General features: G+C 37.6%; 3 protein-coding genes across 13 annotated transcripts in view; 2 read left to right on the plus strand and 1 right to left on the minus strand.

Moving 5' to 3' along the window:
• The window catches only part of Trim23 (tripartite motif-containing 23), a 32,832-nt gene extending 30,546 nt beyond the window's left edge, over positions 1-2,286 (plus strand). For 3 of the 4 annotated variants that reach the window (XM_063282615.1, XM_008760684.4, XM_008760683.4), the window contains one exon: positions 627-2,284. In XM_063282615.1, coding sequence (XP_063138685.1) covers positions 627-806 — 180 coding nt within the window. In that variant the 3' untranslated portion in view covers positions 807-2,284. 4 annotated transcript variants of the gene reach the window in all.
• Positions 2,287-3,005: 719 nt separating this feature from the next.
• On the minus strand, positions 3,006-27,514 carry Ppwd1 (peptidylprolyl isomerase domain and WD repeat containing 1). 6 transcript variants are annotated; one of them, XM_063281506.1, is made up of 13 exons: positions 27,171-27,239; positions 25,127-25,154; positions 24,299-24,304; positions 23,864-23,966; positions 21,661-21,761; positions 21,395-21,515; positions 18,931-19,378; positions 16,362-16,552; positions 12,735-12,924; positions 9,103-9,284; positions 7,174-7,255; positions 6,279-6,461; positions 3,006-4,862 (listed from the first exon to the last, which is right to left on the minus strand). In XM_063281506.1, exons 1-13 carry the CDS (start codon positions 27,237-27,239, stop codon positions 4,719-4,721), a joined length of 1,848 nt encoding a protein of 615 aa, XP_063137576.1. In that variant the 3' UTR covers positions 3,006-4,718. The 6 variants fall into 6 exon arrangements, with proteins under 6 accessions (XP_063137576.1, XP_006231949.1, XP_063137577.1 ...); XM_006231887.5 differs by lacking the exons at positions 24,299-24,304; positions 25,127-25,154; positions 27,171-27,239 and adding an exon at positions 27,079-27,100; NM_001106406.1 differs by lacking the exons at positions 24,299-24,304; positions 25,127-25,154 and having other exon boundaries at positions 4,345-4,862; positions 27,171-27,504.
• Cenpk (centromere protein K) overlaps positions 27,425-27,650 on the plus strand; it is a 60,996-nt gene continuing 60,770 nt past the window's right edge. For 2 of the 3 annotated variants that reach the window (NM_001399198.1, NM_001399199.1), the window contains exon 1: positions 27,529-27,565. The gene's annotated coding sequence lies outside the window, so the exon portion shown is untranslated. Of the gene's footprint in view, positions 27,566-27,650 lie in introns of all 3 variants that reach the window. The other variant, XM_008760667.4, reaches the window with a different exon arrangement.

The following is a 27,650-nucleotide window of genomic DNA, read 5'->3' on the forward strand; positions in this document are numbered from 1 at the left end:
TATGGTAGGATTGAACTTAGAGATGTTTTTGGGTTTATATGTGAGGGAAATATTAACAGGAACTTGCGAAGTCGTTAACGGAAAAAGAACTCCGAGACGCCTTACTCTTGATTTTTGCTAACAAACAGGTAATGAATTAGAAATAGTAGCATGGCTATGGGAGCGTCAAAATAACCGATATGTTAAATTTAGGTAAAGGATGAAGAAAATAGAGGAAAGGATGAAGATGAATAGATCTGATCATATTATAAGGCCTTCCAGGAATAGAATGAAAAAGTTAATATTTTATTTTGTAATATTTAAAAAAAATTTATTAATCTACATTCCAAATGTTGCCCCCATCCTGGTCCTCTCTCCCCTTTGCTTCTGAGATGGTGCTCCCCCACCCACCATATCATAGCTATGGTTGATTTCATTATGAACTCCTTAATATATTATAGGTAATTGTAACCAAAACGTTCTCTTAAGTCTTTCAGTTAATCTTAGAATAATTACTGAAAATGAATGTAGGTTTTGTTTAGGATTCAATTACAGTATTATCAGTAGTTTTCTATGTAATTAGTAAGAGTTAAAAAAAATGATCCCTTGGAAAAAGTGATAAAAGTTATACGTTGTGTGTCTTTTAGGATGTCGCTGGGGCACTTTCGGTTGAAGAAATCACCGAACTTCTCAGTCTCCATAAATTATGCTGCGGAAGGAGCTGGTATATTCAGGGCTGTGATGCTCGAAGTGGTATGGGGCTCTACGAAGGGTTGGACTGGCTGTCCCGGCAACTTGTGGCTGCCGGAGTGTTGGATGTTGCTTGATTCTATTGCAGCAGTTGTTTCGAGCTTATGGTTAAAAGTTACTTTGCATGTAATGCATTCTAAGAAATTCTACATCTCAAGTATGATAATTTAGTATGTGTACGTATGAATCCTGGACTGAGAAATGTACCATTGCTTTTAAAAATTATTCTGTGGCAAATTTAAGTGATCCTGTTACATTGGTTAAATAGTTTTGCTTTTGTTTTTTTTTGGATATAAACTTTTAAAAGGTACATTAGGCATTGGAAACTTTGTACACTTTGTGTATGACCTGTACATTGGGAGAGAAGTGGCCACAGAGAATGAGTAGAAGCTCCTTTATTTTATTGAAAAAATAGGCAGTGGAGTGCCTAACAGAACTTATGGAAACATGGCTTCTTTACCCCTCCTTTTTACTCATTGTTGGCAGTCGTGGACTAGAATTTAAGCTGTACTGGGGTAACAGGATTACCTGACTTTCACATTCAGCATAACATCTATTAGTGCTGGGGACCATCAAATACAGAAAATCAGGGTTTTTTTCCCCTACAGTTTTATTATAACGCTCTCCTAAAGCATTCTGCATAACGCACAATGAGAATGAATGTTATCTAAGTGGACCTGAGCATTAGACCCGAACTAAATTACGAACAATAGAACTGTGAAAGTTGTTTGATCTTCACTCATAAAAACCATTTCTAGGACTGGGCCTAGGTTTATTTCCTAGGTCAAAGCCCTAAATTGGTCCTTTCGTTCACACTTACTTAGGCTAAGTAATAGTGCATCCTCTGTTGGTAAAGTGCCACAAGTCACATGAAGAACCAGTCACCTTTACATAAACACACAGAGACCTAAATAGAAAACGGCCTAGACCTTAGGAAAGGTTTTCACACAGTGGGGAATGCTAATTTCTTTAACATGGTTCCCAAGTTAAGTGCATTTACTAGACTATAAAAAAGATCAAGGCTCTTTAGGACAAGGTCTCAGTTAAAAGGAAGAACACATCTAAAGTAAAAGAAACTTAAAAAGTTTACATTTATTACGGGAGTGTTATGAATAAAAGTTAAATTTTGTGTTCTCTATAGTTTCTTATTTGTAAGATACTCTTATTATGGAAGCATGATTTCTTATATTTAAATAGGTAGATTTCTTGTTATTAATGCTTTCACTTTAGGATGAAGTTGAGAGCTAAATCTTAGTGCAATTGTTAAAAGGACAGTGATGTCTGACAATAGGATGTGATTTTTAGGTGGCAATGTTCTGGTTCAGTTTTTCTCAAATAACCCTTTTTTTTAACTTAGAAAACAGCACTACAAAAAGTCCATCGAACATTATGGGCAACATGTAAATAAAAATATAATAATTTTCCCTTTTTCAAGAGTGTAACAACACGCTGTTACACATAGCTTGTGTGCATATGTAATACACTGTAATTAAATTATTTAATTTTGACTGATTTTAGTAACTGTGAAAAATAAAGACGTTGCGTTTATTTGTGAGACCTTGAGTTGTTTTCTGCAGTAACGAAGATATGTTGACACTAAGATGTGAACTTGCTTTTCTCGTAAATTATGAACTCTGTTATTTCACTAATTTTGTTAAACTTTGTAGTTCATACTCTTAAAATATAGCTAACCTCATTTTAAAGTTGTGCTTAGATCTGGCTGACGTAGACACACTAGAGTCTGTTACTCTCGTGGGTGGGCTCCCGTTACTGTGCGTGCTCAGACCCTGAGCAGTCATTGCGGAGATTGTATTACTTTCTTCACGGAAACGTCAAGTTGAAGAATCAACAGATGCTTTAAGTACAGCATAGTAGGATTTGCCTTCTGTCTCTGAATTCCTATATTACATCTAATTACTACTGTATGAAACATGTACAGCAGGTGTGTCAAGTGTACGTAGCTCTGGTCTGTAAGTCAGAAATGATTTACAGCCACCAGAAGCCATTACTGTATTTACATATGTGATCAGTATAGAAAGCAATAAAATGTTTAAGTTATAAGGAGCTCTGTTATTCTAAAAACTGTTTAAAAATCGTGTATCTAGTACCATGCTAGGTAATAACTTAAGTCATTAAAACTGGACACAGCTCAATAGTAGGAATACTTGTCTAGCAAGTCTGGGTGTGATCCCCAGCACAGGAAAAATGACAAACTTTATTATCTGTGCTATGCTTAAAGAAACTGAAACATGTAAGACTGGAGAAAGACTTACCTATCATGTTTGAGAGAAGGTTTATTTGGTAATACAAAGGTTTAGAAATAAGTTATTTTCTGTGTAGTTAACATATACATAAAAGGCTAAAAAATAAAACTGTTCTGAAGGGAGAGCTAAATTGTTTCCATAAACAAAAGTGGAAATTCTTGAGATTTTTCAAAGGTTAAAAAACAAGGTTAATTTAGATTTAGTCTGTTTCACTGGAGAACAAAGAACATTTAAAACAGCCATTTACATGGTTCATTACATGTCATTGTAATGACAGTGGTTTTATGGCCTGGAGATGAGGCTAAGTTGTAGAGATCATGCTTAACAAAACCTAGATTTCCATTGCCATCCCCACCAAGAAAGGCGGTGGGGTGAGTTTGAAAAATTTGTCTAAATACTGAAACATATTTAATACCTACACATGAGAAAAGTTCTCATTTTACAAAATGGTGTCAGGGATGACTGACGCACTAGATGCATATGACGCTTCACTAAAAGTGAAATACTTAACGTTTGAGGAGTGCGGCATTACCACTCGATAGCAGTTACTACCAAAATTTTACATGATCGCTTTAGGAATTGATAAAGGCAAGATCAGGTAAGTATAACACATGTAGCTACGAAATAAGGTAAATGTAGCAAAATTATTAATGGAGTAGCTCAAATTATTTTTAAGCTTACAGCAGCCAACACCTACCTCCGTGTTTGATGGCATCTGAATGCATATATGGGGCTTCTTTAGGGCTTCATTTCTGATGTTATGTGGCTTAGTCACCTAACAGGTTTCATTCTGAACAGGGGATATCACAGCTACATTTTGAACCTCCTTCCTGTCAACATTGACAGCATAACAGGTGGTATTTATGGGAATATACTCAAGGCTCAAGGCACGTAGTTGGTCAAATAAACACTCTCTGGTCTATTGAAAAAAAATGTTTTTAAAAGGAGAAGTGTGCCTTCACTTGTAAGGCACATTTAGACTTCTCAGTCTTGCAGGTTTCACTTCCATATAAAATGAAATGATGCTATTCATCAGTGGTAGGAACAGGGCTCCTCAAGCAGCGCTGCTGAGATGCCCTCCTCCAGAGGCAGTTGGGATGTCAGTTATGGCAAAGGGAAGTGGAGACTCTCCGTAAAGACTTTCCATTCACTTACTGTTACACCTTACTGTTAGCTGGTACGATGCCGTCCAGGATGACCTGCCTCCACGTCTTACATGCTGGGCTGTAGGCATGAGCCACTGCGCAGTTCACAGCTAAACTTCACTAATGATAGCCTGTCAGACACTCAGCTATTGCTCTTGATGGTAACTTGATAGAAAAAGCAGACTTAGTCATTTGACCTTCTATCTGAAAGGATACTGTATGATATTAAGGAATATATACCTTTTGATATTTTTTTGTAAGGACCACTAAACCTAAAAGGGCATGTTTTTAAAATGAAGAAATGTGTGCCAACCCATTATTTAATACCAAATTTGAGTAATATCAGAATTTACCGATAAAAGAATGTTTTTGCCTTAAATTAGTACATTTCAATTTGTCACCCCTCAGGATCTGAAATATTCCAAGAAAAATCAAAGGCAGTTTTAAAAGAATGACCTTTAAGTAAAAATACAAAAATACAGTGTTGTATCTTTTAACCATGATTTACATATTCAGCAAATTTTAAATGTGAACCAGTCTCGTGTTATTTTAAGTACTCTGTGATTGTAACAAACACAGTTCACTTGACAGTGATATTTATGATGCTGACATCCTCGTAAGGCTTATCGGTTTTGGGATTGACTTTAACATTGGAAATCCTCTGCACCACCTCCATTCCTTTAGTCACTCGGCCAAACACAGTGTGCTTATTATCAAGCCAAGGCTATAATGGAGAAAAAAAAAAAGGAAAATGTTGGTAAACCCTAATTTATGAAATCACATCCATTGAGTGAACAAACATGAGAATTGAAATTTCACTTTATTTTAGTACATACTTTGACAATGAATACTCAGCTTTAAAAGTTATTTTCAGTTTATATGGAAAAGGCAAAAAGCCTTAAGTTATTCCATGGTATCCCTTGGTCTGCCCATCATAACAAAGTGCTACGGTCCCTTGTACATAAAGGCACAGTGCTTACAACATCTAGCATAAGTGCTGCCCTATTGTTAAAGAGTATTGTTTAAGAATTATTGAGAAGGCAAAACATTGGTGCACTTTTTCTTTTTAAATTTCAATCAGATTGTTCAGATCACTAGATGAGGCTATGATACAAAAATCTTAATTTCTGTATTATTTAGGCCAAAGGGAGTTGGAAGAGTGGTAAGTTACTTTAAATGGTTTGAAAATAAGCCTCCAGATGTTTTCCAAAGGAATGTCACCTGAAAAAGCGTGACAATCTAGAATGGTTTAAGAAGATTGTACTTTGGCATAATTTAGAGGTTGCATGGTGGCTTGGTTACTTAACAGATTTTTATCGACTGAAGTGTTTCCTCCTCATTACTAGGACTGGGAGCACCACCACCGAAAGCACTGTGAATGTTCCATTAGACCATGAGCCTAGCAGAGACTTATAAATCCTTTTCCTTTATTGTTTGCTGTGTAATTCAGTTTACACTGAGTACTTTTTCTGCTTTTGGAGAACTGTATACAGAATGATCTCTGTACCCTGACACTGCGTTTCCTCAAATCTGCACTGCAGCTGCCAGGCTGGTGCAGTGTGACTGAGTAATACAATTCCTGCCTAGAATGCCACTGAGTATGACTGACACTCAGTAAGAGACACAAAGTTGTGAAGATGCCATTTTAAAACTGGGAAATTACAATCTTAATTTCTCTAATCAAAGGATGAAGCTAGGCATGGTACCACACATCTGTAACCCCAGCACTTGACAGGCTGATGCTGAGGTGGGAGAACTGTAGGTTAAAGGCCAGTTTGGGCTTGCTTATATATATGATTTTGTCTTTAAAAAAAAAAAAAAAAGCACTCAAAATTCAAAGGATGAGGAAATTGGCCACAAGTGAAATCATTTGCTCCAAGTTGCAAAAAATGAGTGGCAGACAGGAGAAGAAACTCAAGTTCCCTGACATGAAACATTGTATTTCCTACTAGATAAAAACAGCATTTTCCAAATTCACCTGCTACATAGTTTAAATTTTCTATTAAATTTCTACATTCTTTTCGTCTTCCACTGGACAGATATAATAGTATAAGAAAAGAATAATGCAGATACCCTGTCAAACTCACATTCTCACATGATAAACCATTAATTTCATTTATAGACAATGTAATATACTCACTGTTGGCACTACCGTTATGAAGAACTGGGATCCGTTTGTATTTGATCCAGCATTGGCCATGCTGAGTGTGTAAGGTCTGTCATGTCGTAATGTTGAGTGGAATTCATCCTCAAATTCTCCTCCCCATATGCTTTCTCCCCCCATACCAGTGCCTGTTGGATCTCCTGTCTGAATCATGAAGCCCTGGTAACGAAGTATAAAAACAATACCTTATCTTTCTATATGTAATCTGGGTATACAAGTGCAGTTTTATCTCTGTATCAAGAGTACTTGGTAGTCAGTAAAATCTCCCAAATTCCTTAAATTATTGCACGACTCCATGAACCCCATAGTAAGTTTAGATGTTAGAATTGCTGAATCACGACTTACTCAATCACTGAAACAAGTGCAAGTATCTTATAATGCATTGCCTTTCCTGACAGTCCACAGAAAGAGGATTTATATAGGCTCTTGTGCCTTACACAATTGCTCTCATGCTTGTTCCTGTCCATTCCTCAAACACTCTGGCTTTCCTAGTGGACCATTTTCCTAACTTCCTCAGAACTTTAGTAACTGATTTTTCCTTTTGCCATTTCTGATCTACCAGTAACCAATCACTCTGTGTAATGCTGTACAAAGTTCTGGGACCAAGCTCGCTCTTCCTCAGGTTCTGAGGTCGCATGTGTCATTATTGCTCTTCTGTCTTCTAGATCTCTGCCTTATTTAGCTACTAGGTCAATATATATGTCTTGACACACTCTTCACATTCATGACCATACTCTCATTTGGCTTCTATCACCCATTTCTGTCTTGCCTTCTCATAACATGGTGTGTGTTAAGGCAGGAGTCACGAGACTTAGGTTCTGGTTATATAATAACATACTTTTGTTTAAGTCACAGGAGATGTATGATTTACCTTAATTATGCGGTGGAATGTATGCCCATTGTAATAGCCATTTCTGCTGTGAACACAGAAATTTTCTACAGTCTTGGGACACCTATAATATATTAAAAATACGAAATTACTCAAAAAATTTTTAAGTTCCATTTTCTAATGTTCTCAGGATCTTCTAAACACATCAGGATAGTCTTCCATAATCTGATCTCAGGATAAATGACAGTGGGAGATGCAGGTAGTGTGTTCTTATGTTCTGTCTCTACATGACTGCATATTTTGATGATAGTGACAATACCTTAATATACACACATGTAGCCAGGCATGGTGGTACAGGCCTTTAGAGGCAGGTGGAACTCTGTGAGTTTTAGGCCGGCCTGGTCTATAAAGCAAGTTCCAGGACTACACAGAGAAACTGTCTTGTCTCAAAAACAAAAACAAATGAAAAAAAAACCATACATGGTAATATTTATTTCTGAGAAAAGTATTTTTCTTATAAAAACAATGTTATAGCTCAGTTAATAATAGAAATGGCATCTTCTAAGTTTCATCAACTTTAAGTGATAATCATTCACTAAGATTGTGAATTTTAGTCTATTATTAATCTCATGAAATTATTTCATGATTTTTTCATTATCACACCATACCTCTCAGATCTGAGGCTAAAAGGGGGAATCAAGAGAATCTTGCCTCAAGTACTCAGTCAACAGATTCCACAGATTCAAAGATGAATATGAACCAAGCAGTTGAAAAGGACTGTTCAAAAATCTGATTAGTTCTTTACTTAGTACCAAATTCTTATATTCAAAATAAACACCTTTGATGAAGTTCTTATGCTGTTCATTCGGTTGCTGGAAGTCTTCTGTTTTGTGCAGTGCTGGTGACTGAGTAAGGGCCTTTCGCATGTTAGGACTGTCCTACCACTGGCAGCACTTTTAGAGACAGCATATTTTGTCCTTACAAGAGGCCTGCGTCTTACTGCCCACTGTGGGGATGCATCCCATATACAGCCACCAAACCTAGTCACTACTGTGGATGCCAAGAAGTGCATGCTGTCTCCCGAGAGGCTCTGCCAGAGCATGACAAATACAGAGGCAGATGCTTGCAGCCTTTTCAGACTGAGAATGGGGTCCCCATTGGAGGAGTTAGAGAAAAGACTGAAATTGCTGAAGGGGTTTGCAACCCCATAGGAACAACAATACCAACCAACCAGACCCCAAGAGCTCCCAGGGACTAAACCACCATCCCAAAAAAACATAAGGATGAACCCGTGGCTCCATCTGCACATGTAGCAGAGGATGGCCTTGTTGGGCACCAATGGGAGGAGAGGCCCTTGGTCCTGTCAAGGCTCAATGCCCCAATGTAGGAAAATGTCAGGGTGGGGAGGGGGAAGAGAGTGGGTGGGTGTGTGAAGGAGCACCCTCATAGAAGTGGGGGTGGGGGTGGTAGGTGGGGGTGGGTGGGATAGCGGGTTTCTGGAGGGAAAACTGGGAAACGGGATAACATTTAAAATATAAATAAAAATATGTAATTAAATGCAGTTATTAAAAAAATAAGAAATGAGGAATACATAATTAAACTTCTCTAACTTAAAGGTAAACAAACTGAGTTGCTTATCTCCTGGCATGAAGAATTCTGGATTGTCCCAAGATATTTCAAATACACAAAATACTAATAAATAAATTTTATATAACTGAAAATTATACCTTGCTTTATATTGCCTCAAGACTTATAATAAAGTTTTAAGCTACATTAGACATAAAAAACCAGCCAACCAAACAAACAAAAAAACCAAAAACTGATCTTTCTCTAGAAGAACTCTGGTATCAATGCTAACGATAAGGTTTTTTTTTTAATCTAAACAAATAAGTCAAAATTCGTAAAAGTAACAAAGTTACATTCCAAATGTACACACTGATATTCATGTAAGACAACAATAATTATACGTACTCAACAGGAAAAAGTTTGATGTGAATGTCTCCCATGCTTGTGTGAACAATGGCACTGTCGGAAACTCGTTTCGGCCCTTCAGCTTGAGTAGCTGCCATGACTTCTTCTTTAGAAGGTTTCTCATTAAAAACATCTCTGTCAGAATCTGCACTTTTCGTATCTTCTGGTTCTCGTTTGGTAAACTGAAGAAAGGAAATGTGAGCGGTTGAATTAAACAACTTACCAAGTAACAGACCTGGATTAACCTCAGAAACCAGAAAACTAAAAAGGAGCCCTGGGCTAGAGAGGGGCATGGTGGGATACAGGAGATACAAAAGGGGGAAATTAGGATAGGAGCTTTAATTGTGGAGAGTCAGAGAGGTCAATACCAACGGAGAGGAAAACTTTTTTATCCACCTAAAAATACATATAACACATAAAAGTATACATGTATGCATGCATAGTTTAAATGAAGTTATACAGTTTGGGCCTGCACTGCTACCCCCAAGAACTATAGACTAACAAAAAAATCTTAGTACCAGAAACAAGTTGTTGGTCACTGGAGTCCAAGAAACCACCCAAACAATACAGGTTATAGCCTTTGCCTATGGTTGCCTCTGGAGGTTGAAGGTAAGGCTTCATGTACTTTGGACACAGGCTGAGAATCTGAGCTAAGTCTGAGCTGAAAGCCTCCACCCTAAGGATGAGCTTTCATCATACTGGAAGGAGGAAAGCAACCAACAGACCTACCTTGCTGTGATACCTGGGACCTACAACAATAATCAGCATGGCATGATATCCCTAAGGGTGTAAGAGTGGCACATATCTTAGAGGAGTCAACAGCTGTCTAATTGCCCTTGAGGCCCACACAAGAGGACGGAATCATGTCCAGGACTGGAAGCCCAACTTCCTGGGGAGGTGGTCATGGATCTTACAGGAGAACCTTAAACCATCACTTTCCTAAACCAGCATAATTTCTAACTGTATTCTAAACACCTATCCTTATATCCACGGATAAGTATACCTGTCATTCCTTTTCAAAAAAACAAAACAAAACAAAACAAAAACACCTTCTCTTTGCAACAGATGGAAACCATTACAAAAAATCACCACCACCACCACCACAACAAAAAAATGCAGAAAGCAACTGATCACGTAGTGTCCAGCTCCAGTGAATACATCTGTACCTTGTACTCTTGTACCCAAGGCTGAGAGATCATGGAAGAGGGGGAAAGGGCAGTAAGATTGTTGAAACCAGAGGCCAGGGAATCTGCTGTAAGATTATGATTCTCAAAAATGATAGGGCAGCCTCACCCATGTCTTAAGAATATGGCTATATAATAAGATCTGAATGCTAATATGGCATAGGGAAGTCTCTCAGGTCCTCAACCTGAAAGAAGTGGAGCACCTAAGGATTCTGAAAGCAAGAGAAGTGGTTCTCCCCAGAGATGAGTCCTCTACTTGGTTATCTAATACCAACCAGCTCTGAAGTCATACACATGCGAGTAACACCAAAAGGACCAAGTAAACTGCACTTACACATTTATGCCTTTACGTACATGTGAAATATATATGTGCAACAATAACAAGGAGATCATTCATTTGAGGAGGAAGGAAGGGAGTAATGGGGCGGTTGGAAGGAGGGAAAAGAAGGGGGAAATAATGTAATTAAATTTTAATTAGAAAAAAAAAGCAATCCACATTGTAGGGATCATTTTCCAGCATAAGACAGTTAAATTATTCTCAAATGTGATACAGTTTCCTTTGGGTTGAAATTCTCTTGGTTACACACGTAACAAGGTAACTTGTACTTGTAGTAGTTTAGTCTTCTAGTCATAGCCAGAAACTTGGTACTTTTCACCAGCAGATGATCTGCAAGTAAAATCCATTTCTGTTATTTACTAATTATGTCACTTGGACAAAGGGAATTTTTTTTCATTTTCTCACTAATCAATAGGGATTTATGAATATACCATATATATATAAATTTATAATACTTTTATTTCATGATGTTGGATTTAAAACAAGGAACATAAAACTCATAAATGTTACTTCTTAGCATTGTTTAAGGATGCTGACATCTGATAACACTGAAAGAAAATTCATCATGTTCCCTAGATGAAACTGCTGAATAAAAATTCCTCGACTTCAAACCTTAAAAATGAGCATGTATACCTCAACTATCTACAGTAAACCAAGGAAAGAAAGCCAAATAATAACTTAAGAACTAAAATTTTTCATGAAATGGATAAAAACATTAGTATATATCAAGAATTATCTTTGATAATTTTAACTTCATTAGTAGGTAAATTATAGGTCAAAGTCAGATCAACTATTTTCATTTAGCATAATTAATGAGTTTTTAATTATAACTCTGGAAGTTGTAAGAAAAATTATCATGTTAAAGATTTATCTATGTTAGGTTAAAGGCTTGACTGGGGCTGGAAAACTTGCTATGTCATAACTTTATCAATTATGTTAGCTTGACCTCTTCAGAGAGGCTTACAATCCAGAGACCTCAGATGAGTGAATGTGCACATCACAACCGGTCAGTCATTTGATTAAACTTCACGCACAATAGTGAAGCCACAGCAGTCTGTAATTACTAACGTTAGATCATTTGGAGGATGAAAGCAGTGTCTCAGATACACCCATTTCTCCAAACAAATTACTGCTTTATACCCCCAAAGCATGTTCCATACAGAGAGGCATTGGAAGAGCACAAGCTGGTGCTGATGGCTCAGTATTGACGTTCAAAGACTTTGAAGCTGGGCCCTTAAGTAGAAGTTGAAAGGAAACATGTGATTGGAACAAAGAATAGCTAAAAATAGTTAAAAAGAATAATTACTACAAATAGAATAAATCTAGTTAGTGTAGTAAATAAAAAGGAAAAAGGCTAAAGACATAGAAGTGATAAGTCAGTTACAGTCCTCTGAGAGTCCTACGTAGATCTGAGAAAGCTGACTGTAGTGTAAAAGATACAAGCTACGGCAGAGGACGCTGTACTGTACAGTCTGCCTGATGGATGTGACTGTTCATAAGGGATTCAGAAGACTGATTTTAGCCCAATCTTTGTATTCCCTTCCCAGTGCTAGGGTTTGACCCAGGGCTTTATGAATGCTGGGAAAGCAAATGATCACTGAGCAACAATCGCAACAAGGGGCAGCTCAGTTCTGCAGAGGAGGAAGAGATATTTCAGGAAATATAGTCCACTATAGCACTGTTCAGTGAATGAAAAGTCAAGGAAATACACAAATGTATTCTACATGCCCATAGATACACACACATGTATAAACTCTAAAGAGAAAGAAATGTGTAAGTTCTGGGAAATTTTGTTCAAGTGAAAAGTTGAAAAGTACAACATTTACAAATCAAAAGTAAATATACTTATGAACATAATTATTAGTTTCTGATCATTTTACCACAAACAGTAATAGAAGCCAGATGGGAAAAATTTTAAGCATAATGGGAAACACTGCAGAGAGATTTAGAAATCAATTCTTAGTTTAAAATTCCATAATATTAATGTTTAGGCTGGTGTTTTAGGTGTTTAGGAAGTCTGCTCCATTGCCAACGTTCTCTAAGAAAATAACACTCCCAGCAAGGCTGGAAAAAGCACTTCCGCAAGGGCCGTCTCCAGGAACATCACGTACCATATAAAACCGATTCTTCTTGAAAGACGTACAGACTATGGTTGGGTCAGCTTGAATGTTCTGGAGAACAGGGTTTTCCGAAGCTTTCATCTCTATGGTAGCTGCAGCTCGATGCTTTTTGGCTATTCCCTGAAACAAAGCCAGTTGCATCACTCGAATGTTCTCTTGCTTGCCTAAAATCCGCACACACCTGAAACATACAAATAAACTTACTCTAATACAATTGCCAGAATTAGCCTGAGAAAAGAGCTCAGTGGACAAACTGACTTGTGAGTCTGAGGAGTAGAATTTGGATGCTTAGTAGCCACATAAGATCCAGGCAGATCCCAGTGCTTTTGACAGGCTCCACAGGGCAAACTGGCTAGCTAGAGGAGGCTAAAATGAACATGAGTTTCTGATCACTTGCATACACATGCAGACACACCTCTACAAACACACTTGAACCATACAAACATGCAAGGCAAAAAGACCCAGAAAGAATTCCAATTGTGACAGCTTGAAAAGTAGAAATCCCCATCCGGGATCAGGGATTTGGTTCAGTGTGTAAGGGCAAGTGCTGCTGTACCTGACACCATGAGCTCCATCGCCAAGAACCACAGGGTAGCCTAAGTGAGCTGGATCCGCTAAGCTGTCTGACTTTCATGCATGCACTGTGGCACGGGCTCCCCTACCACAAATAAATAATGTAAAAATTTAAGTCATCTACCTGTTTTCCATATTCAATGGACTAATGAAAGTTATCCTAAATATATCTCTATCTAATCGCCCTCATAGTATTTTAAGTTGATAGGAGTTGTTAGGTTAAAAAAAATCCAATCATGAGGAAAACAAAAAGCTACAGACTGGAATACCTGAGTATATCTGAAAAAGAACCATTACGTATCACATACAAAGGATTCTTAAAACCAACAATAAAGGCAACCAGCCAAGTGAAAATGGCTTCAGAGACCTTAAATACCTCAGCAAAGATATACAAATGACAAGTGGGTACATGAAAGATGTTCCGTATCAGACCAGGTGGACATGCAAACGAGAAGTTGAATATACTGGAAAGGCTCAAACCCAGCACAATGATGGGTACCAGATGCTTGGAGTAACAAGAATTTATTATCCATTGCTGGTGGGAATGCAAAAGGTAGTACTTTGGAAGACAATACAATGGCTTCTTATAAAAACATACTGGGACCATAGCATCCAGCAATTCAGCTCAGGTTTAGAACAGCTTTACTTAATATAAATGCCAAAACTTGGAAGAAACCAAGATGTCCCTTATTAGCTTGCAAAACAGACGATTAAATTGTTTGTAAAGACAATGGAATATTACTTAGGTTTTAAAAATTGAGCTATCAGGATATAGAAGATATAGAAGAATTTCAACTGCTATTCCCTGAAGGAAATGAAAAGGCTAAATGCTGACCGACTGTTACATGGTGCTCTGGAAGCAGAAACAGTAGGAGAGAAGAACAGTAGTGGTAGCTGAGCATGGGGCTCATGCCTGTGTGTAATCCTAGCTACAGCAAGAGCGTGTTTTACAACAGTAGTAACACTAGTGAACAGTTAGATTAGCTGTACTTTGTAGGCATTCCAGAAGTTACACTTGAAGCAGAGGCTTTCTGACTGGTAATCCAGTGATGGGCACACTGCACTTCACGTTTGTCCAAACATAATGTGTAATACTTGGTGGAGTCTTAGTGCAAACAGTGGGTAGGTTAGGTGATGTGATCTATCAAACAGTGGGTAGGTTAGGTGATGTGATCTATCAAACAGTGAGTAGGTTAGGTGATGTGATCTATCAAACAGTGGGTAGGTTAGGTGATGTGATCTATCAAACAGTGGGTAGGTTAGGTGATGTGATCTATCAAACAGTGGGTAGGTTAGGTGATGTGATCTATCAAACAGTGAGTAGGTTAGGTGATGTGATCTATCAAACAGTGGGTAGGTTAGGTGATGTGATCTATCAAACAGTGGGTAGGTTAGGTGATGTGATCTATCAAACAGTGGGTAGGTTAGGTGATGTGATCTATCAAACAGTGAGTAGGTTAGGTGATGTGATCTATCAAACAGTGGGTAGGTTAGGTGATGTGATCTATCAAACAGTGGGTAGGTTAGGTGATGTGATCTATCAAACAGTGGGTAGGTTAGGTGATGTGATCTATCAAACAGTGGGTAGGTTAAGTGATGTGATCTATCAAACAGTGGGTAGGTTAGGTGATGTGATCTATCAAACAGTGGGTAGGTTTCAGGTGATGTGATCTATCACATTTAGGTTTCTGTTACCTTGGCTGGAGCTGTAAGAGCGGTCAGAGAATATATGGGAAAACTGTTTCTTCCCTATTTTGTTGTGAGCCTACAACTGCTTTAAAAGTTCTTTTAAAGATAAAAGATGTTGGGGCTGGGAAGATGGCTTAGTGAGTAAAAGGCCTGAATTCAGATTCCTAACATCCACAGCCATGTAAGCACAAATCTGCAACTCTTTAAGAGGGGAGAGGAGGAAAGGCAGAGGCAAAGGCAGAGGCAGGCAGATCGTTGGAGCCACTGGCTAGCAAGTCTAGCCAAAATAGGTGAACTTCGAGTTCAGCAAGAGACACTGTTTCAAAAAAATGAGGTGGAGAGCAAAAAAGACAAATAACTTGATTTTTGGCACATTCGCACACTCAAATAAAGCAGACCCGAATCACTCATTAATACAATTATCCCTCTGTACCCATAGGTTCTATAGCTTAGATTCAAACTTCAGACTAAAATATTTTTTATTAAATCATCTATACTCAACATGTATATAATTTTTCCTTGTCATTATTCCATAACCAATATAGTACATGTATTTAAAAAACATTTATAGTAGGAATTACAAATAGTCTACATGTGATTTATGTACAGTAGCACATGCATTTTATATGAGAGACTACTTGAATATCCGTAAAATTTGAAATCACAAGGTACCCCCGTAATACCCCATGCACACCAAAAGTTGAGGGTAAAGTTTTAAGCTGTTCCTATCATTATAACTCTTTTACAAGCTTTCAATGTTTTTATGTTACTAAGAACTACCAGATAAATTTATTTATATGGAGGAATGTACAGAACAAGAATTTTTCAAAATACTCTCGAAGTTCTTTTTCTTACGCTCAGATATAGTTCTGATTGTAGATACTCTGTATTAACACCAAATGGGGATCTGCACAAAAGACTCACCGTGGTTTTATGCACTTTAGCCCTGCCTTTATGTCTAGCAGGATGTGATGCTGAATGCTGTGGTTAAAATATTTGGCAACATTTAACAGGAGACTAGCTAATTTAAATCAATAAGCAAAATACAGACTGAACCTTGTCTTTCTTTTAAAAAAATAAAAAGGAGAAAAAAAAGAAAACCTGCCCCTCCCCCCAGCTTTGAAAGAATGCATACCTTCTTTCCATTTATTTTATAAACACAAGTGGGAACTTTTTACATAAGATTTACAAACAACTGAGAGACCACAGAAAGATCCAGTCAAAACATTTGGTTAAGTTTAGGCTTTTGGGTCCTTCCCACTTTCTCTGGAACAAACAAGACTCTCATTGTTCCCCTGATGGAGGAATGGTCCCCAATAACCGCATTTAAAATACACAAATCATGGTAAAACTTACCGATTTGTTTCTACATTTATTACTTTAATGCCCAGCATTGTTCCATAGAGCACGAAGTGTCCGGTTTCATCAAAAACGATATTAATTAATCTTACAGCATCCACTTTCTCCAGCTCACGTTCTACAGCCATTCGTCGGCCAAATTCCATGTCTGGTAGCTGTTGCCTCATCTGCTGCAGTTCAGTAAACATCTAGAAAATACACTAAGCATTAACAAAGTAACTACATAATACATACTCACACCTGCATGGATAAATTAAGACTGAGCACTGAATAACACTAGAACACACTGAGGACCAATAAGAATTTGTATATTCATATAACTTTAGAGGCATTCTAAACCCTATAAACAGGAAGTTAAGAAGACACTGTTTACTTCAATCACACATGGTTCAAGCCCACTGTGGGTTGTTCCTGGCTGTAGGAATCCCTCAGTCTAAAGTCTGGGCAGCAGCACTGAGCTCTATGGTAGCCTGGCTACACAGTGAGTGTAGCCTAGCCTGACCCAGACTATGAATCCAAGTCTCAAACAAAACAACATACATATAACAACTGTTTTTCAGGAATGTGTAGCTAATTTGAGGGTTAAGTGCTTAAGGTCCTGAGTTTGATCCCCATCACCCTCCTATCCCCCAAACACATCATACTAATAATTAACACACTAAGCCAGTTAACTTCTATAACTAATGCTTTCTTTACAAAAATGAAACGCTTGCCCTTTAGAAGCCTCAGAGTAGCACTTTCAATGAAATACAATACGATTCACGCACATAATTAAAATTTTAGTAGGTACATTATATAAAGTAAATAAGTTGAAATTTATTTTATTCATCTTAGCATACATAAAATATTATCATTTCTGTAAGTTAATAAACATAAAAAGGACGTTTTCATATCACTGCTTTGGAGTGCTGTAAGCACGGTACTTTCCGTTCATCTCTCTTTAGTCTAGATATGGCAGCTGGACCTGCTAGTCAATATGCAGTTTCAGCATTTGGGGCGATGAGGCAGAATAGCCTGGGCTACACAGGCAGTTCCAGGCCAGCTGGAAGTCCTTTCCTCGCCGCCCACAAACAAGTGAGCAAACAGATGAAGTGAGTCACATGAACAGTAGCTATTCATGACGGGCGATGGAGCCACACAGAGTGAAGTCCTGTATAAGGATCATGGAAAGAATACATGGCAAATACTCAACTTTGTTGAATAACTTTTCCAAAAAGTTATTTATGTGTGTATGTGTGTCTGTGTATGTATGTGGGTGCCTGTGGAAAAGAGAAAGTAACATCTCTTCAAACTGGAGACACAGATAAACTGTCTAACACTGCACACAGGAACACTAAAGCGTTCTTGACCACTGGGCAATTGCTCCAGACCCCCGATGAGCATCTTGCTATATCAAGATTAGGACATCAGAAACTGTTTCAAGTTATTTTGATAGGAGCAGTTGATTAATATTAGATGGATGTGTTTAGAAAACAATGATTTTTAGGGGAATCCTTTATAGCTTGGAAATTTGGTTTACTTTTGATATTTAATGCATTCGTGTGGGTTACATCACGAATACTTTGAATTAGTACTCTAAGAACCTTACAGAAAATAGGATCTCGTTATTCAGCATTTCATACATATAAAACAACTTTATTATGGATGATAGTAAGGTAGACTTATATCCCATTTACTTATATATGTTTCATATTTATGTTAACTATAAAATCTCAACTTTTTCTAGACAAAGGAAGAAAAATATGCAGAGCCATGAAACAAGAGGTATCTTAACAAGAGTTTGCGTTGTGAATGTATGTCTTACCGTTTAGCTTTTATGTCTTTAGGTACTGCTTATTTATGTGCCCAAAATTACCTAGAATGCTGGACTAGTTTTTCGTAGTGGGAGATTCAAGATTAAGTTCTACAGACAGTCATCTACCATATACACACTCATAAATGACCAATTTGGTAAACGCCTCCATAGAATCTTTTTACAATACTGTGGTAGCAAAGCTTCGTCTCTGTGGTAAACAACTGCACTGACACATGCAGTGGTCCTGTTTATCCCAGCTAATAATACTAACAGATAAGACCTCACACTCAATTTCTGTTCTGCTAGACTAGCTAAATAGTCTTAAGTCACTGCAGTTTTTCCACTCATGCAGGCAGCCATCTCCCATATACAAAACAAGCACCTGTGGAACATAGGATTAAGTTATTACTACTCTCTATACACACATTTATACTTATGCTTGATACTGCAAACGATCAGTTTAACTGACACTTGGTTTTCTTTTGCCAAATTCTCTCTGAATCTCAACTTCTATCATAGCTTTAATCCTGATCTCCTCTTGTCGTATCAGTCCTATCATCTCAACAAATGCTGAGAACAATAATGAAGAAATATCACATGAGCAGAGTAGGAAAGAGCATCAAGGCAAGGTTAAAGACAACTGAATAGTATCTTTGCTATCTGTGATATGAGAAAATAACCATCAATATGCGTTATGTAGAAAAATAACCTTTATGAAGTAGCAAAACATAAGACTATTAGGAAAGCAAAATCTGATTTAATTGTACTTACACTTAACGATTCATCAAAGACCCTCATGAGTTTTCCAGTTAAAAACCTGAAAATTCTAACTTTTCTGTCTGATCCAATGGTTGCTATTTTCTTCCCATCAGGTGAAAAGCATATGCTGGTTGGATACGCCTTACACTTGGCAAATTCATATAAATCTGTGTCCGTTTTATACTCCCAGTTCACAGTTTTAGGGAATTTATATTCATGCGGTGGTCCAGTCCAGTACTCAATCATTCCAGATTTGTCAGAAGACACCACTGCTTTGTAAACTGGGTTTAGTCTTATCTGAGTAAGAGGGGATACATGGAGTTTGTCAAAAATATGAAGTGGCTGGTTATCTCCTCGACCATCATAAATGAAAATTTTTCCTGTACTCTTCTCAGAAGCAGCAACTGAAGAGATGGCATCTCCTGGGCAGTATATCCACTCACATTGTCCAGGAAAATAGCTAAAGCCGGTGTAAAGTGAGAAGGAGAATAAGGAAGGTCAATGCAATAAGCATCCCCCTCCAGCCCACCATTATTCAGTTTGGGATTCTTTGCTTAAATGACAAAGACAGGGGAGGGAACTACTTAGAATAGCAACTAACTTTCTTTTTACTCCTTTCTCTTGCAGTACTAGGAATACAATACAGGGCCTTTGCATACTGAGTGCTCCCCCCACCCGAGCTATAGCCTAGTCCTTAATTCCCTCTTCCTACAGTCATCAGTGTAACAACACCACCTATGATGACACCATCCCACAACAGGAGAAATGCATACTTGTTTCCCTTCAGTAGTTAGGAAACTTAACCATATCTGGGCCGTAGGGTATTCTAAGGCATTGGGTGTCTACAAACAGTTAATATGTATACCTTTTTAACAGGTTACCATGTAATAGTATACTTTATAAATCCATGCTTGGGACATTTATAATCAAAACAGATTCTGACTGTGCTCAAAAGAAAACTATTGCCTTACCTCGATATTAAAATTGTAAGCATTGAACATGTTCTATGACAAACAATGTGTAAAAACGAACTTGATGTATTTATTCTATAAACCAAACTTTTATTATATGTTGTTTCTGCAAAATAGTCAATTTAATGTTACAATGTTATACCAATCACCATGGTGCAGATGCTCAAAACCTTTCTTGAACTCTTCATTTGTAACTTCTATTGAGTATTCTCAAAGAGCTAATGTTCAATTATTTGTTATTTTCAAAAATAGCAAATGTCTGGGGAAACAAACTGGAGAATAAGAGAAGACCAAGTTAGGTAAATCTAACCAAATAGAGTTAACATTGGTTATCTTTTGTGGCTCATAAAATCTGAATAGAAAACATATTCCAAAGGTTAGATTTGATTTATAGACATAATACAGTCTATAGTAGGACTTTTTAGGTAGCTAAATCTTTCTAGATTTAGGACTAAATGAGCTAGTAAGGATGGGGGACCAATCTAATAAGTCCATGACCTTATCTGCCCCAACTCCTGTCTTCTTAACTAAACAAGGATATGCTAAGAAGCAGGAAGAGAGCTTCATAAGAAAGGGAACTGCTAGCAACGAACCTTGGATTTCCAGGACTCTAGAGCTGGGGGCAAAAGCTTGCTTTTTAAAGTTGCGTAGCTTAGGGTCTGTGGTTATGTCATTCAAGCACAGCAAGTTCCCAAACATTCTGATAGCAGTATGACTTTCGAGTTGACATTTATTTGGATATAGATAGTATATTATTTTTTAAAAAGTCATGCTTAAAACAGTGTGCAAGTCTTATTATTGTACTACTCAACCACATAATTTGAACATCAGTATCACTACAAAAATCAATAGCAAATTTTAAACTTATCTATAAACCAGATAAATACAGTTTGTATCTTCAAAGTAAGTATAATATAGCAAGGAAGTTATTCTGTCAGCAGTGCGGCATGATGGGCCTTCATCAATTTACTAGGTGGTATTAGCTAGATATGATGAATCTCTGTTGTGAAACTGTTTGGAAAATTTAAGGGGGAATCTCTGAGTTTAAAGCCATCCTGATAAACAGAATGAGTTTCAGGATAGCCTGGGCTATCCAGAGAAACTCTATCTTGAAAAACAAACAAACAGAAAACTTGTGTCAATGAAAAGAGCAGAAGCCTCCAAATAATACAAGGATGTTCCTGACTTTTCCATGTAAATCCACAAATAGTAAGATAATATATTCTGTTTAAAAGTAGCCTGTGATATGATAAAGTTCAGTTTATACTTACTTTACTAAGTTACATACACATACACACACATACACACACATACACACGCATGCACACATACACAGACATGCATGCACAGACACACACACACACATACACACGCACGGGCACACACACATGTGCACACGCACATACACAGACACGCATGCAGACACAGACACACACACATACACACACACATATACACACATGCACGCAAGCACGCACGCACGCACACGCTGTGTAGAAACTTACCCAAGCTTCAGCATATTGATCATGTCAAAGTTTACCACATCAAACACCTTCATTGCTTTATCATCACCAACAGAACAGAACAATGCTCCCTCAGAGCTAACTGCAATGCTCTCGATGATGCCTAGTTTAAAAGAGAAAAGTAAAACCTTCTGGTAAATACAAAAAAATAAAGACCCATGACTCAAAGGAAAACAGCACAATATTTTAAAGGAAGTTTTAAACAGGACAGCTTAAACAGGAGCTACAAAAAATTATAAAACTCTTACCTAGGTGACTACGAAAATGTTTAACAAACTCAATTCCTTCTTCTATTTTTTTCCAAAATTTGACATGCCCATCATGACTGGCAGTGATAATAAAATCTGTTCTGTATACATAAAAAAATTTAAAGTTAATTTCCAAAACAGAGCTGAATAATGCCAAAGCCAACACTGACTGACAGCATTTGACTACTTCAGCTACAGGCTTTTTGTCTTTTTAAGACAAGCTTTCACTACATGGTATATACAGTATGAGCTAACTAGTGTTGAACCTGGGATCTCCTGCCTGCCCCTGTCTCTCTAGAGCTGGGTTTCTAGGCATATAAACCCACCACATCTAGTTTAGGTTTTTATTATTTTGATGTTGTTTTTAAATTTTCCTTACCAACAACTAATATGAACTCCAAGAGGTGGGTTCAGAATTGAAAAAGGACTTACTGTTAACCAAACAAATATGGAGCTGGGCCTGGTGGTACAAACCTAGCTACTCAGGAAGTTGAGGCAAGAAGGTTGCCTAGGACACAGAGGGGGTATGAAAGCCAGCTTTCACATGTAACAAGGGAGATCCCGTCTCAAAACAAAAACGAACAAACGAACAAACAAAAGAGAAATCTTCCCTGGAACCATTAGACTTTAGTATTTACTGCCAAAACTACCTTGACGACAGTCTTTTAAAGAGAAAATTTTCTACCTTTCAAAAGATTATAAATATCCAAACTACTTTCCTAACATAAATTTATTTCATATCTTATTCAATGTATTTTAAGAATCTAAAAGATTTAACAGATGTTTTTCTCTCACACATGTAAAAACTGAAACCATTTATTCAGCACAGTGCATATACACTAAGTATTTTATACCTACTAGTACTCTGACAACTACACTTATTCACACTACACCACATCATATATGGTGATAGCTTTAGATTTACTTAACCACAAAATCACAAAGACACACAGACACAGACTGACACACACAGGAAAAACCAAATAAACAAAAAACAAAAACAAAAATAAAAACCAACCAACCAAAACATAAGCAAAAACAACAACAACAACAACACAAATACCTTTTTGTTGAACTCTACAGCTTTGAGCTAGAAAAGCAATGCTAATATCTACAGGTGCTTTATACACTAACAAGTTGGAACTGCATTTGCTCAGAATTATCCTATTCTTAACATATGAAAGATTTATATCTCAAATGCAATTAGTTTTAAGAGATCAAGAGTAGACTCTTCTCCTGTTCTCCCCATTCCTATTTCTGTCCTATCTGAAAGCATTCAAGTTAGTATGGCCAATGTGCTCCTTTTAAAAATAGGAATTTGATGTTACTCTTGCTCACAGGTTCAAAACCCAAATAAGCTAGAATTTAGCTTCTCATTTTTTTCTTTAGTTTCTTCTGCCTCTTACTCTATCCCACAGTTTTCTCACCTATAAAATGAAAATTTTAAGACTTAAACTATTAAGATAAGTGAGATAATTAATGAAATATACCTCAGATAGAATCTATACATATCATGAGCCAAAAAAAAAAAAAAAAAGATATCAGAGGACCATTTTTACTGTTACTACCATTCCAAATTTCCTATACATTCATTTTAAAGGTCCTCTGGTAACTCCAGATCTGAGTCACCATTATCTTCTCTATAAACGCCAAAGAGGCCAACTTATTATCATTCCTACCTTTATACACCTTTTTCGTAGGAAATCTCTACAACATGATTCAGCTATTACTGATTTTCATCACCAAATGAAAATCACACACACACACACACACACACACACACACACACACACACACAGAGTTCTATCTGACAGGATGTTTTCTTTTAAGTAAGAAAACATGCAGGGCTTTGTTCGGCTATTGCAGACCTTACAGAATTGAATCTATGAAATCCCCAAATTACTTCTGTAAATCCACTCATGATTAAGCTTTAGATTTTTTTTTTCTGGGAATGTATTCTGTGATATACTTGGGGCTGGAGAGGCAGCTCAGTAGTTAAGAGCACTGCCTGTTGTTTGCGAGGACCTGGGTTTAATTCCTGGCACCTACATGGCCGTTTACAAAGTAATGCTGATTTGGAGAGCTCTAAGGCACTCTTTTGGCTTCTGTAGGTACCAGGCATGCAGGAGGTGCAGAGACATGGAAACACCCATACACATAAGGTAAAATTAAAACAGTGAAAAAGAGAGTATGGTATACTTACTTGGTGCACACCACATGTGTGATAACATCTCGGTGCATGTAACTGCGCTCATACATGGATGCACTGGGGAGATTTTCAAGGTAGACTCTTTCAAACTCTAGAACTGGGGGAGGGGGTAAAAAGTTTTTTTTAATGAATGAAATTAGCATGATTATTTAGAATTTTCTAAATTTTTATATTATCTTCTAAACTTTAATTTTTCAATAAACATATGGGGTACAAAAATCAAATATTTGGTATACCACTTATGTTTTATTATTTCTGAAGTTACTATGACTGGTTCTCAGGTATTACAGGAATACTGTTTTATGTCTGTACCAGTGTGTGCCGGATGTGTACAGGCACCTGATGAGGCCAACAGAGGATGTTGAATCCATTTGAACTGGAAACACAGCTGGTTTATGAACTGTCTCATGTGGGTCCTGGTAATCAAACTTAGATCTTCTGGAAGATCAGCAAGTGCTTCTAACAATTGAGCTATATACCTCCAGCTCCTGTTTCAAAGCTTTTGATAATTATGAATGGTTCTGGTTTAATATGAATGTTCCAAGAAATTTAAAGCTTTATGAAAAAAACAATATAACCATATAGAAACCAGTATTAAGTGTTAATTTAACAAAAACAGACAGCTATTTGTACGACGTATGTTTAAAGATACTTTCCCTCTATTAAAGAGTCATTATAAGGAACTGAAACATGAAAACAAATGAAACAAATGTTTAGAGCTAAGAAAATCTGAGCACATCTAGTTGAGTGCCTTTCAGATAGTGTTCTAAGAATGTAACACCTGGAAAAACGGAAAATTGATGCACATCAGAAAAATCTTAATTTTATGATGAACCATGACTAGTAATGATACTAGTAAAATTAATTTTTAAAAAAGGTATGGTTTCCAAATAAAATGATCAAACAAACGTAAAAGTTGGCAAATTGAACATGACAAACTGTTAGGTTCTTGTTACTGCTATATGGTACACTCAAAATTATGTACAGTAAACTGCTTTTCCAGGAATCTTTTGGAGTAACAGAATCTCCATTCTTATGTGTGCCTACTAACAATTTCTTAAATTGCCTTTTTTGGGTTCTTGTGGTGTATATTAAGGGGTAGGACTAGTGTTTTGTGATAATTAAAAATATATTCTTAAAAAGTTTCCTTTCTTTCCTTCTTTAGTTCTCAGCTTGGAGCAATTACAGCATTAATTCTAGGAACTCAGGACAATGAAAATGAGGGCCATACACTAGTTATGTTAGGGCAGGAGGAACATTTGGAGCTTACACCAGTCTTGGGCTGCTAATTTTGGCACTTTCATAAAAGTGATACTCCGTTCCCTTTCTAATGCTGTTGTTTGTTGGAATTCTCTGTAATAAATGTTATCCTATCTGTTCCAGATTGCTTTTGTTGTCGAATTCATTTGGATATATTCAAGGAACATGCGCACAAAGAAGGGAAAGACATAATTATTTTCCCTAAGAAACAGTTTATTTTAAGACCGGCAAGATGGCTCAGAGTAAGGATGACTGCCTCTGGCAATCTGAGCTCCATCCTTGGAAGCCACATAAAGGGAGATGCAGAAAACCAACTATGCGAGGTTGTCCTCTGCCCTCCACTCTTGTACCACGTAACGTGTTCCCGCATCTCTGGTCCCACCAACACGAAATAAAATAGACAGCTTAATTCAGGCCAGACAGAAGGCTCAGAGCTCAAGAGTACTGGCTGCTCTTCCCTCTGAAGCTCTAGTTCCAGTGATGCTCCTTGGGCACCAGACACTCGCACGGCATACATGTAGGCAAAACACCCCCTACACATAAAATAATAGTGATAATAATAATAATAAGTGTTTTCAAAAATGGCTTAATGTATTGTCAAACAACCATATCACTGTGAAAGTGTACACACAAACATTTGTCATTTTAGATAAGGTTTTATATAATATTTTTGTAACAATTCTTTTGTATGTAGTTTCAGACCCCCCCCCCCCCAACTCATACATCATTGGCTGGCTTAAAAAAAAGAAAAATCTGGCTAAAGGTAAAGATTTTTCACGACAGACCTATTTCTGTCCCAACTGTATTGTTTATAAGACACTTGTTTCCTCTGTCAACATTTCAATATTTGGGTTTTAAAAAAGTTTTTGTTTTTCCTTTCTGTGTTATCCCCATTCCTTCCATTTAAGCAGTACTTGTAGTAATATTTAAATGAAATAATAACAACGCAAATGTTATAAAATGTTCATTAAATCTGTATGCAAAACACTGTATCAAGGGCTGTAACAGAAAGTGCATGATCCTTGCTCTTACACTCTTAGTTTAGTAGTGTTCAGAAAGTCACAAGAATAAATACACAACTGCAAAAAGTAGTAAGTGCCGTGAAGGCAAAAGCAGGATTGGGCAGAAAAAATAAGGCGCTAACTATAAGGGTGTCATTATACAACGTTCAAAAGCACTGCACCTAAAACCTAGACCTGTTAAAAAGCTAGCATGGTTAAATGAGGGAAATTATTCCAGTATTCATAGTATCTGGACAGGAGAGTAGAGGTGGAGCCCATGCTCAAGGAAAGGTAGGGTTTTGAGAATGGACAGAATTAGGAGTCCTGCTTGAGGAATTAAAAGAGACACAAAAAGCCTCATAATCCATGGGGCTTTGTTCTGAAAACGAAAGGCTTTAAGTAGTAGTTTCACAGTCAGAACTGAGCTTTCGCGCGCGCGCGCGCGCACACACACACACACACACACACACCCCTAAGATATTTACGAAAAAGTTCTTAGAAAAGCCCTTAAAGCAGTAAAAGCTATCTCTTTATCAACCTTTAAAATATAAAATCTTGTTATTATCCCATGTTAGTGGCAAAACATTTCTATTTTGTCTCGAGAATGGCTTCAAAACCAGCCTAGCTTAAGCAACTTTCCCTGAGTTTGACAATTCATTACTAGATGAGTCGGGGTTAAAATTTTAAGTCTTTATGATTCCGAGAGCTCTTTTCCACACCTGTTAAATCAATATTAGGAACTGCAGCTTCACATGGCAGCTATGAGGTCAGTTAAAGAATCCAAACACAGAAATACAGACAAGTACTCGTTTGTAGCATCTCTAATAATCAGGGATCAACAGTGTTACACTTTTGGAAAAACACGCCATACTAACATCAATTCACAATTTAGGGAGGAAATACAGTAAAGAGGAGTAAAGACTGTCCGTTCTAAGTGCACAAACTCACAATCTCCCGCTTGCGGGCGTGCTTGAAACCAACCCTCCCACTTGGACAGAGAAGCCAGCCGTCCAGCTTGCTCGCGGGCTCTCCGCAGCTACCTTTCCTCTTCTTGGCCAGTGTTGCTTCCACCGGTAAAGGCCCGACCCAGCGCTCTTCATTCTCATCATCATTTTCTTCTCTCCCCTCCACTGCCAGTGCCGGTTCTCGCTCGCTTAGTTCCGTTTTTTCTGATCCCTCTGGGTCCCGGCGTCTTCTTCTCTTCAGCTGCGAATCGCTACCAATCTCTGCCGCCATGCTGTCTGATACGTCAGAACAGATGCGACAACCGAGTGAACTCTGTTTCCCGATCTGCGGCGCAGTATTTTGTTGTCACGGCTGGGCGCATATTCTGATTTGCTACGGTGGGCCCCGCCGATCCAATCAGCAACCAGCGCGCGTAGACAACGGGGCTTGGCAGTGTTGACAGGAACGCTGAGGGGACTGGGGGACCGAGGTGAGTTGGAACCGGCTCTGACTGGCTAAGCAGGGCTTCCTTACGGTTCTAGTTTTCTGTCAAGGGTAATGGCAGCTCGCGAGTT

This window comes from Rattus norvegicus, chromosome 2 (assembly GCF_036323735.1).
Source record: "Rattus norvegicus strain BN/NHsdMcwi chromosome 2, GRCr8, whole genome shotgun sequence".
Classification (NCBI taxonomy): Eukaryota; Metazoa; Chordata; class Mammalia; order Rodentia; family Muridae; genus Rattus; species Rattus norvegicus.

What these genes read in the sequence shown, in the direction of transcription:
- Ppwd1 (NM_001106406.1), bottom strand. Translation starts at nt 27,366, where the DNA reads ATGGCGGCAGAGATTGGTAGCGATTCGCAGCTGAAGAGAAGAAGACGC. An exon ending in ACACATGTGGTGTGCACCAA is followed by an intron (nt 21,762 to 23,863) that starts GTAAGTATACCA and finishes TTATGTATACAG; the next exon opens with AACAGATTTTATTATCACTG. An exon ending in TCATAACGGTAGTGCCAACA is followed by an intron (nt 4,863 to 6,278) that starts GTGAGTATATTA and finishes TCTCCATTATAG; the next exon opens with CCTTGGCTTGATAATAAGCA.